General features: G+C 53.2%; 1 protein-coding gene across 1 annotated transcript in view; it reads left to right on the top strand.

The window, feature by feature from the left end:
• The first annotated feature begins 690 nt into the window (after positions 1–690).
• TMED10 (transmembrane p24 trafficking protein 10) overlaps positions 691–18,891 on the top strand; it is a 23,439-nt gene continuing 5,238 nt past the window's right edge. The window contains exons 1-3 of the mRNA XM_084629938.1: positions 691–944; positions 9,329–9,449; positions 14,029–14,102. Coding sequence (XP_084486064.1) covers positions 732–944; positions 9,329–9,449; positions 14,029–14,102 — 408 coding nt within the window. The 5' untranslated portion in view covers positions 691–731. The remainder of the gene's footprint in view (positions 945–9,328; positions 9,450–14,028; positions 14,103–18,891) is intronic.

Genomic DNA, 18,891 nt, shown 5'->3' with positions numbered 1-18,891 from the left:
GGGAAGACCTGATAGTCTTCAAATATGTTAAGGACTGTTATAAAGAGGGCTGTGATCAACTGGGTTCTCAACAGCCATGATACATGGGAGAAGTAATGAGCTTCATCTGCAGCAAGGAAAATTTAGATTAAATATTAGGAAAAACTTTCTAACTACAAGGGCAGTTTAAAAGCTCTGAAACAGGTTTCCAAGGGAGGTTGCTGAACCCCCATCACTGGAGGTTTTTTAGAACAGGTTGCCCAGACACCTGTCAGGGATGGTCTAGATTTGACTTGGTCCTGCCACAGTGCAGGGGCGGTACTTGCTGAGCGCTCCAGGGCTCTTCCAGCCCCACATTTCTCTCTTTCTCCCCTAGGCGCAGTCAGTTGTTGTTTGGGGGCTCATTGCTCTCTTTTAGCACCTGGTCAGCTTCAACTTTTAACATTACCACACAGCTAATGCCGCCCTCCACCACAAAGTCTCCAGTCCCGTCCTCCCCAGAGGCTCTCCCTAATGCCCTGCTTCCTTCCCCCTGCTTTCTCCCATACCCACCCCTGCTCTCCTCCGCCAAGCCCTCAGCCTCATGGCTTTGTCCTCCCGCCGGCTCCCCCTGAACCATTATCCCCTCACCCCTCCATTCCCCCTATGCCATGGTGGCCCCGGCCCCCTCCCCCTCACGCAGGCGGGCCGGCGGAGGGTCACATGGTGCGCGGGGGCGGGGAGCGCGGCCTGTGGGACCCGGATCCGCCGCCATGCCGCTACCTGTTCCCGGCTGCCCTCGGCTCGGCCCGGCCCTGGCCCTGGCCCTACTCCTGCTGGGCCCGGCGCGGCCCATCTCCTTCCAGCTGCCGGGCAAGGCCCGCAAGTGCCTGCGCGAGGAGATCCACCGCGACACGCTGGTCACCGGCGAGTACGAAATCGGGGCCCCGCCGGGGGCGGCCAGCGGCCCGTCCGCCAATCTCAAGGTGCGGGGGGCGGCCGGGGCCCAGTCGGACCGAGGGCGGGGGGCGAGGTCCTCGGTCCCCATGGGTAGAGTCCCGGAGGGGGAGCGGTTCCCCGGTTCAGGCCGGGCCTGCTCGGGTCGGGGAGCGGCGTGACTCGGCCCTGAGCTGGGCTCTGCGGGACCCACGGAAGGAAGTGCTCCCCACCCCCACCCCATTGCCACGGCCACAGGGCCCACTGCGGTTCACTCTGTGCACATGGCACGCCGGGGGGTGGGTCACAGCCATAGGGCCACGTTGGGGTTCACTCTGTGCACATGGCACGCCGGGGGGTGGGTCACAGCCATAGGGCCACATCGGGGTTCACTCTGTGCTCATGTCATGTTGGGGGGGGTCACAGCCATAGGGCCACGTTGGGGTTCGCTCTGTGCACATGGCACGCCGGGGGGTGGGTCACAGCCATAGGGCCACATTGGGGTTCACTCTGTGCACATGGCACGCCGGGGGGTAGGTCACAGCCATAGGGCCACATTGGGGTTCACTCTGTGCACATGGCACGCCGGGGGGTGGGTCACAGCCATAGGGCCACGTTGGGGTTCACTCTGTGCACATGGCACGCCGGGGGGTGGGTCACAGCCATAGGGCCACATCGGGGTTCACTCTGTGCTCATGTCATGTTGGGGGGGGTCACAGCCATAGGGCCACGTTGGGGTTCGCTCTGTGCACATGGCACGCCGGGGGGTGGGTCACAGCCATAGGGCCACATTGGGGTTCACTCTGTGCACATGGCACGCCGGGGGGTAGGTCACAGCCATAGGGCCACATTGGGGTTCACTCTGTGCACATGGCACGCCGGGGGGTGGGTCACAGCCATAGGGCCACATCGGGGTTCACTCTGTGCACATGGCACGCCGGGGGGTGGGTCACAGCCATAGGGCCACATTGGGGTTCACTCTGTGCACATGGCATGCCGGGGGGTAGGTCACAGCCATAGGGCCACGTTGGGGTTCACTCTGTGCACATGGCACGCCGGGGGGTAGGTCACAGCCATAGGGCCACATTGGGGTTCACTCTGTGCACATGGCACGCCGGGGGGTGGGTCACAGCCATAGGGCCACATCGGGGTTCACTCTGTGCACATGGCACGCCGGGGGGTGGGTCACAGCCATAGGGCCACATCGGGGTTCACTCTGTGCACATGGCACGCCGGGGGGTGGGTCACAGCCATAGGGCCACGTTGGGGTTCACTCTGTGCACATGGCACGCCGGGGGGTGGGTCACAGCCATAGGGCCACGTTGGGGTTCACTCTGTGCACATGGCACGCCGGGGGGTAGGTCACAGCCATAGGGCCACGTTGGGGTTCACTCTGTGCACATGGCACGCCGGGGGGTGGGTCACAGCCATAGGGCCACGTTGGGGTTCACTCTGTGCACATGGCACGCTGGGGGGTAGGTCACAGCCATAGGGCCACGTTGGGGTTCACTCTGTGCACATGGCACGCCGGGGGGTGGGTCACAGCCATAGGGCCACATCGGGGTTCACTCTGTGCTCATGTCATGTTGGGGGGGGTCACAGCCATAGGGCCACGTTGGGGTTCGCTCTGTGCACATGGCACGCCGGGGGGTAGGTCACAGCTTTAGAGCCACGTTGGGGTTCGCTCTGTGCACATGGCACGCCGGGGGGTAGGTCACAGCCATAGGGCCACGTTGGGGTTCACTCTGTGCACATGGCACGCCGGGGGGTAGGTCACAGCTTTAGAGCCACGTTGGGGTTCGCTCTGTGTACATGGCACGCCGGGGGGTGGGTCACAGCCATAGGGCCACGTTGGGGTTCACTCTGTGCACATGGCATGCCGGGGGGTGGGTCACAGCCATAGGGCCACATTGGGGTTCACTCTGTGCTCATGTCATGTTGGGGGGGGTCACAGCCATAGGGCCACGTTGGGGTTCACTCTGTGCACATGGCACGCCGGGGGGTGGGTCACAGCCATAGGGCCACATCGGGGTTCACTCTGTGCACATGGCACGCCGGGGGGTGGGTCACAGCCATAGGGCCACATTGGGGTTCACTCTGTGCACATGGCATGCCGGGGGGTAGGTCACAGCCATAGGGCCACGTTGGGGTTCACTCTGTGCACATGGCACGCCGGGGGGTAGGTCACAGCCATAGGGCCACATTGGGGTTCACTCTGTGCACATGGCACGCCGGGGGGTGGGTCACAGCCATAGGGCCACATCGGGGTTCACTCTGTGCACATGGCACGCCGGGGGGTGGGTCACAGCCATAGGGCCACATCGGGGTTCACTCTGTGCACATGGCACGCCGGGGGGTGGGTCACAGCCATAGGGCCACGTTGGGGTTCACTCTGTGCACATGGCACGCCGGGGGGTGGGTCACAGCCATAGGGCCACGTTGGGGTTCACTCTGTGCACATGGCACGCCGGGGGGTAGGTCACAGCCATAGGGCCACGTTGGGGTTCACTCTGTGCACATGGCACGCCGGGGGGTGGGTCACAGCCATAGGGCCACGTTGGGGTTCACTCTGTGCACATGGCACGCTGGGGGGTAGGTCACAGCCATAGGGCCACGTTGGGGTTCACTCTGTGCACATGGCACGCCGGGGGGTGGGTCACAGCCATAGGGCCACATCGGGGTTCACTCTGTGCTCATGTCATGTTGGGGGGGGTCACAGCCATAGGGCCACGTTGGGGTTCGCTCTGTGCACATGGCACGCCGGGGGGTAGGTCACAGCTTTAGAGCCACGTTGGGGTTCGCTCTGTGCACATGGCACGCCGGGGGGTAGGTCACAGCCATAGGGCCACGTTGGGGTTCACTCTGTGCACATGGCACGCCGGGGGGTAGGTCACAGCTTTAGAGCCACGTTGGGGTTCGCTCTGTGTACATGGCACGCCGGGGGGTGGGTCACAGCCATAGGGCCACGTTGGGGTTCACTCTGTGCACATGGCATGCCGGGGGGTGGGTCACAGCCATAGGGCCACATTGGGGTTCACTCTGTGCTCATGTCATGTTGGGGGGGGTCACAGCCATAGGGCCACGTTGGGGTTCACTCTGTGCACATGGCACGCCGGGGGGTAGGTCACAGCCATAGGGCCACGTTGGGGTTCACTCTGTGCACATGGCACGCCGGGGGGTGGGTCACAGCCATAGGGCCGCGTTGGGGTTCACTCTGTGCACATGGCACGCCGGGGGGTGGGTCACAGCCATAGGGCCACGTTGGGGTTCACTCTGTGCACATGGCACGCCGGGGGGTAGGTCACAGCCATAGGGCCACGTTGGGGTTCACTCTGTGCACATGGCACGCCGGGGGGTGGGTCACAGCCATAGGGCCACATCGGGGTTCACTCTGTGCTCATGTCATGTTGGGGGGGGTCACAGCCATAGGGCCACGTTGGGGTTCGCTCTGTGCACATGGCACGCCGGGGGGTAGGTCACAGCTTTAGAGCCACGTTGGGGTTCGCTCTGTGCACATGGCACGCCGGGGGGTAGGTCACAGCCATAGGGCCACGTTGGGGTTCACTCTGTGCACATGGCACGCCGGGGGGTAGGTCACAGCTTTAGAGCCACGTTGGGGTTCGCTCTGTGTACATGGCACGCCGGGGGGTGGGTCACAGCCATAGGGCCACGTTGGGGTTCACTCTGTGCACATGGCATGCCGGGGGGTGGGTCACAGCCATAGGGCCACATTGGGGTTCACTCTGTGCACATGGCACGCCGGGGGGTGGGTCACAGCCATAGGGCCACATCGGGGTTCACTCTGTGCTCATGTCATGTTGGGGGGGGTCACAGCCATAGGGCCACGTTGGGGTTCACTCTGTGCACATGGCACGCCGGGGGGTAGGTCACAGCCATAGGGCCACGTTGGGGTTCACTCTGTGCACATGGCACGCCGGGGGGTGGGTCACAGCCATAGGGCCGCGTTGGGGTTCACTCTGTGCACATGGCACGCCGGGGGTAGGTCACAGCCATAGGGCCACGTTGGGGTTCACTCTGTGCACATGGCACGCCGGGGGGTAGGTCACAGACATAGGGCCACATTGGGGTCCACTCTGTGCTCATCGCATGCTTAGGGGGAGGGGTCACAGCCATAGAGCCCCCAGTCTGCCATGTGCTCTCCAATGTGAAGTCCAATGTGGATGTGTCACAGCCATAGAGCCACGTCGAGATTCACTCTGTGCACATGGCATGCTGGGGGGATGTGTCACAGCCATAGAGCCACATTGGGGTTCACTCTGTGCATGTGGCATGCTGGGGGATGGGTGACAGCCATGGGGCATATCGAGGTTCACTCTGTGCATATGGCACACTGGGAGGATGGTCACAGCCACAAGGCCACGTCCAGCTTGATCTGCGTGCACCGGGAGGAGAGTGACAGCAGAAGTGATGCTGGGGTTCGCTCTTCACATTGCACAGTAGGACTACAGATTGGGACAGGGTTACAGTAACAGGGCCACACCAGGGCTCGCTCTCTACATGTGACACAGTGTGGCGGGATTGAGGAGATGGTCATGGAGATAGCATTATGTGGAGACTCTATTCCTTTCTTGCTGTTGCCGGGTCTGTTAGTGGCAGGTTTACTGAGGGGAGGGTGGCAGTTTGGTCCACTGGTGCTTAGAGGGCATTTTATGCAAGGAAGAAAGCACAGAAGTGGGAGCACAAGAAGGACATGAGAGGACGTGAAAGGGTTGTTGGAGCTGAGGTTAAGGTCAAGCAGTGTGTGCATGAATAATACACCATCCATGTGACAAACTGCCATTCTAATGCAGTTTTGACAGCCTTGCTTGCATCCCACCCAATAACATGTCCTCTCTGGTGGCCACTTCTAACTTCACTATCACCGCCCACCCACACGAGCAGTGGTGTCACCTTTTGAATCAGTTTGCCAGAGACACGCTTCTTCTTTCTTCTTAAATGTGGAATTTTCCCCCTAATTGTCCCTGCCTGAGGTCCAGAAGGCTTGAGAATTTGTGATAATCTTAAGTCTAATATCTTATGAATCCTCAGGGCCAGAATAAGAAGTATTATCCTACTGGAAAGGGAAGATTCCCAGCTTCACAGTGAGAGAGACAACATCTGCCTCGAACCCAGGACGGTCCCAGGATATCAGCCCTTATGCTACTTTTATGTCTAGAAAGGCTCTTTTAGATATTTTTTAAATTTATTAAATGTTAGGCTATGTCTACATTTAAACTGCTACAAACTTCAGCACTTCAGTGTAGATCCTCACTACAGTGGTGGGAGGTTCTCAAGTCGCTTTAATTAATCCACCTCCCCAGGAGGCGGTAGTAAGGTCCACACTTTTCACACTCCTGAGTGACGAAGCTGGATCAACCTAACTTTTTAGTGTAGATCTGGCCTAAGCTCGCTCGCTCTCTCTGTCTCAGCTCTGTACATTCATTGCATTCTGGATTCATTGTAAGAAGGATGGATACACAGTGGTTTAAGAACTCAAATATTTCTGCAGTTGTTTTTCTGATAACACATGGCACATATAAAGCTCATGGTGGTGTGGTGGATTATAGAGCCCTGTACGAGCAGAGTTTGTGCTTTGCAGTCTTTTCAGAACTGTGCTCTCCCCTCTGTTCTCACTCAATGATCCAGTGTCTCCTGGTTCTTTGCTTGCCCATCCTTTGTACATCTGATTCCACTTCCTCTTCTGAGACTTCTGTCTGCCACAGAAAGCCAGGTCCCTGATGCAGGATTACTCTTGTGCCAGGGTTGCAGTCTGGCTTTGCTACTTTATGGGGCACTGAGGTTAGTATCACTGGCAGAGGGAAATGTGATTTAGTTTATTAGAATGTTAAGCAAGCTTGAATTGAAAGTCATCCCCACCTCCTTGCAGCACTTCAGCCATTTCTTGCCCCCTTCCCTTGTCATGCATGGGTGCTGTGGCCAACACTTGTGTTCTCAGGATGTTAGGTTTGGGCTCCTTTTCTATTGGGTGTGTTTGTGCAGTGGGGGTAGGGGGGTTTGTTTAGGACAGGATGTCTCCAGGTGGCACCTTCCCCACAGCCCGGAAGGTCAGGTTGTCAGAGCAGGCTCCCAACACTAGGTCACCAGGGTATAGGAGGTTGGTAGTTACTGTGTGTTGTATTGAAGATGGTTCCTGTCACTGAGCTGGGCCCTGTGTGTTTGTGAAATCCCAACACTAACAGAAGTACCCTCTGTTCCTGAGGGATCTGCACAATGTGCCAGCTGGCTGCAGAGTGGATGCTCTTGGGTGGATGACGTCCCGCTTGGGCCTGGTCACATGGGGCTATCTCATTGTTTAAGTCTGCAGTGTGGGGAATTGATGGGCTGTTTGTCAAGACAGAGAACAATGCTTTGTCTGTAGGGGATGGCATTACTGTAAATAACGTTTGAACATTAAGAAGAATTCCTTTCAGGTTAGCCTGTCCTTCCGCAAGAGTGTTGGCTGGGCTATAAGCTGCTTCCCCCCCACACGCCCAGCTTGATGGGTAATGTGTCTGATTGAGTCTGAATAACGGGTATCCAATACTGATGGAAGCAGACAGCAGAGCTGCCACTGTCTGAAATGCTACTTCTGGGGACTCTACTTCTTCTTAGCGTATGCGCAACGTGCCTCAGGTGGCACATGATCAGGATTCATCACCGAATTTGGTCCGCTGGTCGGATCATTAGGTTCCCTGGCCCTGGCTTGGGACTGATGCAGGGAGTGCAATTTGAACGCTTATCTATCCCCCATCCCTGGCATTCTGCTGCTAGTGTTAGAGACAAGGCAAAAACGGATCAGGCCTGCATACCGCACAACCGTTTTTGTGGAAAGATAGCACTCAGAGCTTCCCCCAGAGCACAACAGTGAGAATCCCAGTCAACTTTAAAAGGCAGTACTCCAAATACAAGATACCCTTTAAAGTAGGTCCTTTTCTTTGTTTCCTTCATGGGACTCCAATGTGCAAACTCAATACAGTATCATCCTGAATAATTTGAATATGGTTAATCATAGTTGCTCTGTGAATGATATGCAGGGTAGGCTAACCAAGAAGCTGATCGAGTGTACCTTGTAGTCTCTCTGCTGCTTGGATTAAGATGAAGCTCTGCATCGGAACTGCAGTACCAAAGCAGTGAGTCGCTTAGTCCAGCCTCCTGTCTCTGACACTGAAAAGTACCACATAGTTCCAAGGAAGGTGCAAGAAAAACCCCATAATAGACAATTATGGGATCACCTGCCCACAGAGGAAGTTTCCTCCGAACCTCCTGCCAGCTATGGCTTATACTCTTTAGCATGAGAGTTTGTCCCTTATTATTTTTAACTTGTCTAAGGAACCTGGTTGTTCTCATTATCCATATAAATATCTCAACCTTTTTTGAATCCTACTAAGTTCTTGGCCTCAATTATATCCTCTGGCAGGAAGTTAATTAGGTGTTGTGTTAATAGAAAAAGTATTTCCTTTCCATTGTAAATATGTTGCCTTTCCATTTCACTGACTGTTTTGTTGTCTCTGTTGTGTTTTCGTATCTCCTCTGTAAGTAGTCCTGAAGGTCTCAATGTCTTCATTTGGAATACTTTCTAGGCCTCTAATCATCTCAGCACCCCTTTATTTCTGCTATGTCTTTTGAGATGGGAGAATCATACGGGCATACCATTGATTTATACAGTGGCATTAAAACCTTCACTATATCAGTTGGCATATTTGTTTGCTGGGTTTTTTTTAACACTGCTGCACACTGAGAAGAGGTTTTAATTAAGCTATACACGGTGATGTGTTTCCTGAGTGGCACCTGCCATGGTGCTGTCAATTAATGTAATTTTGTTAGAACAGTCTCTAGATTTGATTAATCTAAATAATTTTGTGATATCAGCACAAAATAGCAGTTACTCCTTCTGCATATATAGTCTGTCTGATCTGCAGTCCTGCCTCTGAGCTGTGCTGTGAGGTGTCACTTCTACAAACCTTGGCACCCAAACATTGCCCAGCTCAGGGCATATTGGCATTTGGAGCTAATGCTGCACATATGCCCTTTCTGCAGTTCTGCTGCTGGGGAGTCTGTTCTGTTTGTCCCTCGATACCTCTCGCTGTAGGAACCAGAGTATCTCTGTGTTTTGCGGAGCGTTGCTTTGGGAATTTACAATCCTAAGGAGAAGCTAAGGAGGCAATGAACAAGGATTCAGGGAATTAGACAACTTAAATTAGTCTGTGTCCAGGACGTTTTAACTAAAAATCCAGTGACATCAGATCCTAGAAGCCTGCTGTTTTTGCCAGCGTGGGGGAGAAGAGGAATTGAAATGGGGCAGGTGGAAGCAAAATGCAGCAAATCCTAAAGAGGGCCCAGAAGAGCCTGTTAAGTTTGTCCATGTGTCATCGAGGGACTGTGCTCCTGCCTGTGACTGTTCTTGAGCCACTCTTGCTGTCTGTCTCTCCTACAGATAACTGACTCAGCTGGACACATCCTCTACTCCAAGGAGGATGCCACGAAAGGCAAGTTCGCCTTCACCACTGAAGACTATGATATGTTCGAGGCTTGCTTCGAGAGCAAGCTCCCTGTGGGTGAGTGCAGAAAGCTGCTCCCAGCCCTCCCTCTTCCTTGCTCTTGGTGCAATATGTTGGGGTGAGGGGTCAGGATGAAGCAATTTCAATGTCCAGTTTGCAAAGCACTTTGGGATTCTTCATGCTGAGAGGAATGGGATCCTCTGAGGTGAAGAGTTTCGTGTTACTGGTGCAGAACAGCTGTCGCTTGCATTAGGGGGTGAAAAGATCCTTGCAGCTCACCTGCATGATCACTATGGGATCCTTCAGGTCTGGGCACAAGAGGAATGGGGTCACCGACAGGGAATTGTGATGGTGACTGTAGGAGCAGGTGGGCATCCCAGAAGTGCTGTTCCCATGCTGCCTCTCCTCGCATCCCAATTCTGGCAGCATAGAGTAGGCTGATACCCTTTTGTCCTCCCTATTTGTCCACTTCTTCCTCCTCCTCTTTGGTGGTAGAGTGTGGTCTCTTTCTTGGGTGCACCATGTTGCAGCAGCCCTGTGCTGGGCTTGAAGCCCTTTCCCAGTGGGGTTGCAGCACCCTGCGATAGTTGCCTCTGGTTGCATAGGGTGTCTCTTCCTTTGAGTGATACTTTGACAGAGGGAAGAGGAAGTGAGCCGGACGTCAGTCCTTGTCGTTGTGCTGCAGGGACAGTTGCCTAACGAGCACTGGGGCTGCCATTTCCTGTGGGTGACGCATTTGCTACTCTCTCTGCTGCGATCAAGTTAAGAACAAACACCCTGAAATCCGCAGGCATGTGGGTTCCATCCCCCGTCTGGGGAGGGCTGGGCTGATCCCTGCTGTAGCCTTACTTTGACTTGGCGTGCTCACCTCTTCTCACAGTCACTGCAATGGTTCCTCTTTTGTGATCCCATTCCTCTTATGCCTTATCCTACAGGATTCCAGAGCGCTTTGCGGACTGGCCGTAGAGATTGCTTCACTCCCACCCCCAACCTAAATGGAGGCACTTTGGTGTGGGATGGCGGAGCTATTCTGCGCCGGATTTAGGACTAGCTGAAATGGAAGACAATAACCTGGCTTGGGATTTGGTCAGGCTGTAGATTGTAATACTCTGATTCTTGTGCAATGCTGAAGATCCTGTGCCACGTTGCATAAGAATCAGGGTGTTATAACCAACATCCTGACCAAATTAGGGCTTTGATTTTATTTCTCATTTGAAAGATGGCTCCTCCAGGAGCAAAGTCCTGCCTAGGGGTATTGGGGGCAATACTGACTCAACTGGGAGACTGCCCCCAATGAGTCACCCACACCATTGGCTTTTCCTGAGAAGTCTCCCAGCGGAATCACATACCCATTCTTCGCTTTCATAATCACAGTCTGGGGTGGCATGGCTTCTTGCTCATGCAGCAGCTAGCAAGCGTTCCTAGCATGGTCCCAGCCCCTCACAGCTCTTCTTCTATGGTCTTAAATAGCTGCTTCCAGACTCCCTTATGTCACTGTGGGTTTCTTTTAGAGATTTCCGTAGTGATGGGTGCAGAGTATAGCCAGATGCAGCCTCCACTCAGAAACTTATCAGTGAGTGAGGTGACTCCAGAGTTGGGTGGCCAGGAGCCACTCAACTGAGCTTGTTGTCCTGGAGTCCTCTCTGGGGGGCTTGTACTTGAGGGTGCCTGGCTCTGCATGAGAATTGGAAATCCCTGTTCTCTGTGCCCCCAGAGTCTGGTGCCTGAGACCTTACAAACAGTGCATGTTGCAAGTTGGGCAACCACCTGCGTCTTCCCCACGCCTGGGTACAAGGGAGTGTTAAAACTAGTTGGCTGCACTGTGGTGACTGGTGGGGGGGGCCTGATCCAGGGCTTTGGGGGTTGAGTCTCTTGGAGAGGAAGGTCCTGGCTCCTCTGGAATGTTAGCTCTGGGGAAATTTAATTTTGCTGAGCTAATTCAGTTGGATAATTCGCCTGGCAGCCCTGTTAAGGGGTTTCCTACTGGACCCCTTTGGCGTCTGTGAGCAGAGCAGCCCCAGCTGGGCCTGTAGCCAGGGAGGAACTCATCACTAGCAGAGCTCTGGCTTCCCTGGGAGGGCAAGCTGGGCAGCAGGAACTGTTGGTGGAGAAAACGCAGAGCCGTTGGGCCAGGTGGGTTCTGAACAACTAGGATTTCTCAACCCCCAGCCACAGGAATGGGGAAGAGGAAGTGAAAGGTGGCTGATCAGTTCCTTGTACAGGGCCCCAGGATCTGGAACAGGGCAGCTTGCCAGACATGGGGATCTCTCCTAGCATCTCCTCTGAGTGTGGGTGGTGTACATCAGGCTGTTTCCCTCCTCCTTTATCCATTTGCCCTGGTCTGACAATTGCTGCGTTACAAGGCTCAGGTCAGAATTGCTGTTAAGGCCAGTGTGGAGAACTGGCCACATTCTCCACCCCCGGCAATGGAATAGCAGGAGCTGGATTCTCGGGGGGACTGGAGCATCACTTTACCGCCAAAGCCTGGGGCAGCACCTTCCCTCTCTGCCTGGCACCCCGCCTTAGGAGCACAGAGACCCTGTCTGTCTGGAGCAGCCTGTTCTCTTCCTACCTTCCTTTTGGGGAGAACAGACCTTTAACAGTTTCGTCTGAGGACACAGGTTAACTTGCATGTTTCCCCTCTGAGCTGGCACATTAGTAGTCGTGTGGACCCCAGTGAAGTTGCCCCAGGCCCACCTACTCTCTCCCCACTTGGGGGTAGCTCCAGCAGCTCTTCTGAAGTGGCCCGTGAAAGGCCCCATCTTCACAAAGGGCTTTGCAGGAGCTGGGCAGAGTGAATCAGGACTCCCAGTCGCTAAAACCCCAGGATCACTGATTTTGCTTCACGTCTTGACACCACCAATTCCTCAGCTACAAGAGGGAGCAGGGAGTTTATTGAAGATCATTGGGACCCAAAGGAAACCACCCTGTGCCCTAGGCCCAGCAGCCTCCCAGGGGATCACCATCTGGAAGCCCCTGAAAATATTAACCGCTCACAAAGTGCCTGCTCTCCACCCCTAGTGCAGTCACTAGCTCTCACTCTCTTCCTGCTACTTGGGTGGCTCTCCCCTTATCTCATGCTTCAGGGTTTGTTGTCCTGTCCACCAGGCTTCTTGTTCTCCTCACCTCAGCCTGAGGGTCCCAAAACCCCACCCAAACTTCTGTAATTTACATAATATGTAAAAAATCCCCCGCTGATCTGTGTGCGTTGAAGGCCCTTGTGTGACTGTTGGCTGTAGCTGCCCACCCTCCCTCTCAGCCTCCTAATTTGTCTGCATGACATAAACAAAACGTGTGGCAAATTGCTGAAATGTGAAACCACCAGGGTTTGCTGCGTATCATGGTGTCACTGGCAGATTGTAATGGTTTTTAATTCTGTTTTAAGGATTTTTCCTCTCTCTGTGAATTATATTGACCAGTTTTTTAAACAACAACTAGACAAAAAAAATTCCATCCTGTGCAACCATAAGGACCTTCCTCCCTCCCCAAGTCTGAATCCCGGGCCTTCAGATCCACAGCAGAGACATCTCTTGCTTGAGCTAAAGGAATACCTTATACTCAGTGTGGAACAGCCTCTAGAAGAGGGTGCAAGACACACACGTTGCCAGTGGGTTATACAACTTTTTGGTAGACAGCAGTAGAATGTTGGAGAGTAGGAATCTTGGATTTTGTTCTCGGCTTTCGGAGGGAAGTGTTATCTAATGGTTAGAGAAGTGGTTGGTTAGAGACAGGATAGCCAAACACATCGCTTTGACACATTCATTCTGAAAGCTTGTGTAGCTGAGGGGAATAAAACTTGTGCCTGTTATATTAGAAATCAGGGATATTTTCCCAGCTCTGCTTGAAGTGACCTTGTGTAACTCTGCATTTAACTTATTTGTAAATTGAGGGAATGATATGTGAGTATCTCCTAGGGAACCCTTGACTGTGCTTCATGATAAGGATTCTGAAGTGCACAATCAGTAGAGGTGAGATTAGAACTGGTGGTGTCCAGGCACTTTCATTTAGGCTACAGGGTATTTGGACAGGGAGGGTCTCTCATCTGCGAACACTTCCTAGTTGGGTGATGTGGTGGAACAGGCAGCTTGATGTGGCTGAAATATGAGATGCTCTGGAAAATCCTATATACTTGTGATCTTTTTCCCCTGTCCTCTCCCAGATGTGGTAGTTGGCTGTAGCCCCTGTTGGCTTTAGGCTCCCCTAGCTTATTTTTTGGCTGTCCCCCTTCATATTTGCAATGCCCTGCACCCTGGGGTGACTGTTGTCTGTAGCTCTTGCTCTACTCGTGTGTGTCTCTAGCCCGTCTGCTGAATGGAGGTGGCTGTGTCTCCTCTGCCTTGGGAAGCCCAATTCAAAGTCTGGGCACATTTTAACAGTTTTGGTTCCTGGCAGCGGCTTGTGTCCTGCGCGCTTAGTGCTCTTAGCTACAGCTTGTTCTCATTGTCTCTGGGAGCCCTGCCATCAGCCCGGGTTCATTCAGAAGGTCCTGTGATTTTAAGCAGGACTGTGCTGCCTCTGCAGCTGGCTGGAGATTCCCCGGGGGAGGAGTGTTGTTAATCTCTCTCCAATGAGGGGGTTGGTTAGTTCCTGGCAGCCTGAGAGCTGCACACAATGAATCCTTTCAATGCGCTTCCAGGAACGGGGCGGATGCTGGACCAGCTCGTGATCCTGGACATGAAGCATGGAGTGGAAGCAAAGAACTATGAGGAGGTATGTCCCTTGTCTACTGCCGGTACCTCCGAGCTCCTTCCTAGCAATCACATGATGCTGTGTTTGGATCTGGGGCTTGCGATAGGAAACTGCTTTCCCAGCTGTGATGACAGCCTATCTGCAGCTGGGAGCTTCCATTAGCTTCTCATGCGGTAGAGATCTAAAAAAACCCTGCTGCTCTAATTCTGGGTGGGCTAAGGCCCAAGAGGTAAGTTTCTCAGCCAGCCAGCATGACTTGGTTTTTGGGTTTAGGTACTGGACTCAATAACAGGCTGACATCAGTAGTTTCCACTGCCCCAACAGCAGAGGGCAATGCAAGGAAAAGGCAAATCCTCCTAAATGTGAAGCTTTATAATTTCCATTCATAGCCACAAGAGGTGCTGATCCGCAGCCTCCCCGGAGGGGGCAGCTGCCTTTCCAGGGACAATTGCAGTGTTTCTCACAGTCAGAAGAGCTTCCAATACAAGTCTGCAGGTTGGCTTGAAGTGCTGAGGCATGCTGAGCAGTACGTGGGGAGGATTGTGCCTTGCTGTTCGTGCCGCAGGTGGGGCCCCTGTTGTTTGGCCTGGACATGGGATACCAATTACCTGGGACAGTCACTAGCTGGTTTGGGGAGGGAGAGGGAAGTGAAGTATGGTAGCTCTCTTGTAAACTGTTACCCAGGTTTTTTCTAAGCTTGTATTTTCTGGCTTTTGACCCCTGCAGGGCTGGTGCTTGGGAAGATCAGTTGTAAACTGGGGAAAGCTCTTGTATGTGTTCAGTGAGAATAATAACTGAAAGCCACATGAAAGGATATACCTGGGAAGCAGGAATGGTTCAGGGAGTAGAGTGGGCAGCAAATTAGGCAGGAGTTTGCAGTGTTAGATGGCAGCAAAAAGGGTTCGTGCCGTTCTGAGGTAGGTAGGTAAAGACCTCACTTCCTGGAGCAGGGAGGGGACAGGCCCTCTCTGTGCTTTGGGCTGACTGCACTTGGGACACTACAGCCAGTTCTGGGCTTCTACCATCTGGATATTAACAAATTGTACTGAGCTCAGAGAACAGCAAAATGGGGATTGGTGCTAAATGTGTTTAGGTGGGAATATAACAGGACTATAATTGTGTGTATTTGAAAGATTAAGTATTATTCCCATTTTACAGATGAAGAGTGGAGGCGCAGAGAGGGGAAGGGACTTTCCAAAGGTCATTTAGGAAGCCTGTAGCTGAGCTAAGAAAAGAATTTTGATCTCCAAAGTCTCAGCCCAGTACCTCAAGCACAAGACCATTGTTTTCCCTGCTAGGAATTGAGTTAGGCCGTGAACCTGATGCGCACAGCTGGGCCGAGGCCGCACCCACAGAGAAAGCCAAGGAAGTTGTTCTCCAAGAAGCTTTTTGTCAAGTTACCCTGCAGGCTCCCCTTCTCCCACAAGCAGAAGTCACTGCCTCTCCTTTCTATCCACGCTGAGGTGGACAGTGCTCATTCGTTTTATCTACCTACACATCAGGTTCTGCTCCCAGAGATTAGGCAACGAGAAATAGACTCAGGCTAAGAGTCTGCCCCAGTGTTTCCACCCCATGGTGTATGCCAGGCAGAGTGTTGGTGGGCAGGCATTCCTAATCATCCCTACTGGCAAAGCTTAGCATTAGGGCGAGAGGGAGCCGTGCAACTGTGTGGTGTTTACTCAGTGTACAGAATCCTCGTGCCACTCTGTGTCCCTTACTTATTTTAGGAGAGTAATCAAAGGAAAAGAGACAAGGAGAGGTGCTAGCAGCTGGAGTGGCAGAGGAGAAGGCTCTTGCTCAGTCCCACACAGTGAGGCTGAAAGAGAACATGAGGCAGCATTCCCATAATATTAGCAGGAGTGTTGTAAGCAAGACATGAGAAAAAATTTTTCCACTCGACTTAGCATTGCTGTGGCCTCAGCTGGAGTATTGGGCGCAGTTCTGTGCACCACACTTCAGGAAAGATGTGGACAAATTGGAGAAGTCCAGAGAAGAGCAACAAAAATTATTAAAGATCTAAAAAACATGACCTAAGAGGAAAGATTGAAAAATAAATGTTTTTGTTTAGTCTGGAGAAGAAAAGACTGAGGGGGAACATAAGTTTTCAAGTACATCAAAGGTTGTTATAAAGAGGAGGGTGAGAAATTGTTCTCCTTATCCACTGAGAACAAGAGAAGAAATAATGAGTTTAAATTGCAGCAAGGGAGATTTAGGTTAGACATTAGGAAAACTCTATAACTGTAAGGGTAGCTAAACATTGAAACAAATTACTTAGTGATGCTGTGGAATCCCCATCATTGGTGGCCTTTAAGAATAGGTTCGACAAACACCTATCACAGATGGTCTAGGTAGCACTTAGTCCTGCCATGAGTGCAGGGAACTGGACTAGAAGACCTCTTGAGGTCCCTTCCAGTCCTATGATTCTAATATGTGAAAACAGGGCCTCCAGACATGGGAAACCCCCTGATTCAGCAGCTCCTATGCCCTAAGGACTTTCCTTGGCCTAGAGAAAGGTCCAATGAAGATGCTGGGTGTCCAATACCCACACACATTTTTGGGGCCCCTTCTGCAGAAGAGGTCTGTCCTTTCTTGGTACTGCACATTACCTCCAAGTAGTCACAACACAGAGAGGAAGAGCTTGGTCATAGCTGGCAGAGGAAGGATTGCCCCCTAGTGCACGGTCTATGAATTACATAGAGCTGGATTCAAAGGACTGTGCTATTGCCCCTCATGTTGAAATATGGTGCCAGTTGAGGCCTGCTGCAAAATTCAGCTTTCAGTATCCCTCTAACTGTGAATCAAATTAAATTCTTACCCCAAAGACAAGTGGCTGATTAAGTCTTAGTGGAGAGAGAGAAGGATGGATGGGTAGGGTTGGGGGTGGGGGTCGTTCACACAGATGCAAGTTCCTATTATAGATGGGTTGCACCAGTGTAAAAAATGATTGGCACTTGTGTGGCTTACCCCAATTTCAAACTAGGTAAGCTGCACCTGTACAAGTCATTTTCATACTAGTGCAGCACAACTAGGTAGGAGTTTGCACCAGTGTAACTGTGCCACTGCAAAAATCCCACTGTAGACAAGCCCTCAGAACGTCCATGCTTGTTAATCATGGAATAGTGGCATCGTGGCGGACAGGTGGGTACCCTGGAAGCCCTGGGTATATTTGTAGGGGATTAACCCCCTTCAGTCCTGCAAGTATGCAAAGGGGTGTTGAGGGCTTGGTCCAGTGAGAAGCTTATGCTTTTCCCAGTAGAGCCTTTCCATTCACCATCCTTCAGTTCTGGATGTGGAGAACATCATCATAGAGGAAGTCATCTGAGTCTCACTTCCAGACTTGTTTCATCAGGTGCCTGACCAGAGATTTAGTAACTGAGGGTATGTCTACACTGCAGTAAAAAGCCTGTGGCACCCAGTCTCAAAGCCTGGGTCAGTTGTCTCAGGGCTCAGGCTGTGGGGCTAAAAATTGCAGTGGAGAGGTTCATGCTTGGACTAGAGCTGGGGCTCTGAGACCCACCTTCCTTGTGGGGTTTTAGACCCCAGGCTCTAACCCGAGCCTGAAACTCTCCATTGCAATTTTTAGCCCCGCAACCCATGCCAGAGTCACCAGGGCTCTTGACACCTGGTGCTGCGGGATTTTTATTGCAGTGTAAACGTACCCAAAGCTACTGGGAAAGGTTGTGTGCTGCGGGCCCCTGTATGGGAAGGGGGGTTAATTGAGGTGGCGGCATGGTATGCGAAAAGCCCTTTACTGAAATGATCAATTCGCTGCTAATCGGTCTGATTCTAAATATCTTTTTAAATCCACTCTCTCTTGCTGCTACTTTTTTTTAAAAGGCACTGTTTTTGAATCCCTAGCTTTGAGCTCCCCCTGTTGGCTGCACAAAAAGCAGCTTGAGCAGAATACTCTGTGCTGTCTATTTTACTCCTGGGAGAATTCTGCACCTCTGCACAAGCACAGAATGATTGTTCCCTGCAGATTTTACCTTTTTGTCTGCAGAGTATTTGATTCATGCACCGGTCCCAGGCAGCGTGGTACCATCTGGTTTGGGCATCGGGAGCAGCCGGGGGGAGACACAAAACACCACGTCAGGGGGCTGGGTGGGAGTGCAAGATTCTGTCCCTCTTGCTCATTATCATGGTGTGCCCAGAGCGAGGGAGCAGTAGGGCTGGGGATGCCCCGGCCAGTGACTCCTACCATGTGCTGGGCTCCAGCTGGGCTGGGAGGGGAGAGAAAGGACTTCCTTTTCCCTTGCACAAGCCTTCCTGGGGCCAGGGTTGGGTCAGACCCACATCCAGACCCCCCCCCCCCACACACACACACCGCCACCCCCCCATCCAGACCCCCCTTGCACCAAGCCCCACCTTTCGTCCAGACTCCCACCCCCATACCCAGACCATCCCCTGCTGAGCCCCTCACACTTGAACCCCCACCCTGCCGAGCCCTCTGCATCCGGACCTCCACCCTACTGAGCCCCAACCAACTACACCCAGACCCCCACCCCACCAAGTCCCACTCCCCCAGCACTCAGACCTCCCTGCTGAGCTCCCTGCACCTAGTCCCCCTCTTGCCAAGACCCATGCTTCCTCCCCCAGACATTCCTTGCTGAGCCCCAACCACCTTCTCCCCCCCCGAGTCCTATTCTCCCTGCACCTGGAACCCCCCCTCAAGCCTCTGTGTATCGAGATCGCACCTGGACCTCCCCACCCCTTGAGCCGGCCACACTCAGATTGCTCCCCACAGAACACACTCACCCACACCTGGCTCCCCCACACTAACCCTTCCACACTTGGATCCTGGCAGGCTGAG

This window comes from Lepidochelys olivacea (genome assembly GCF_965140295.1).
Source record: "Lepidochelys olivacea isolate rLepOli2 genome assembly, chromosome: 6".
NCBI classification, from domain to species: domain Eukaryota; kingdom Metazoa; phylum Chordata; order Testudines; family Cheloniidae; genus Lepidochelys; species Lepidochelys olivacea.
Note: the sequence above shows the minus strand (reverse complement) of the source record. Positions and strands in the feature narration are given on the sequence as shown.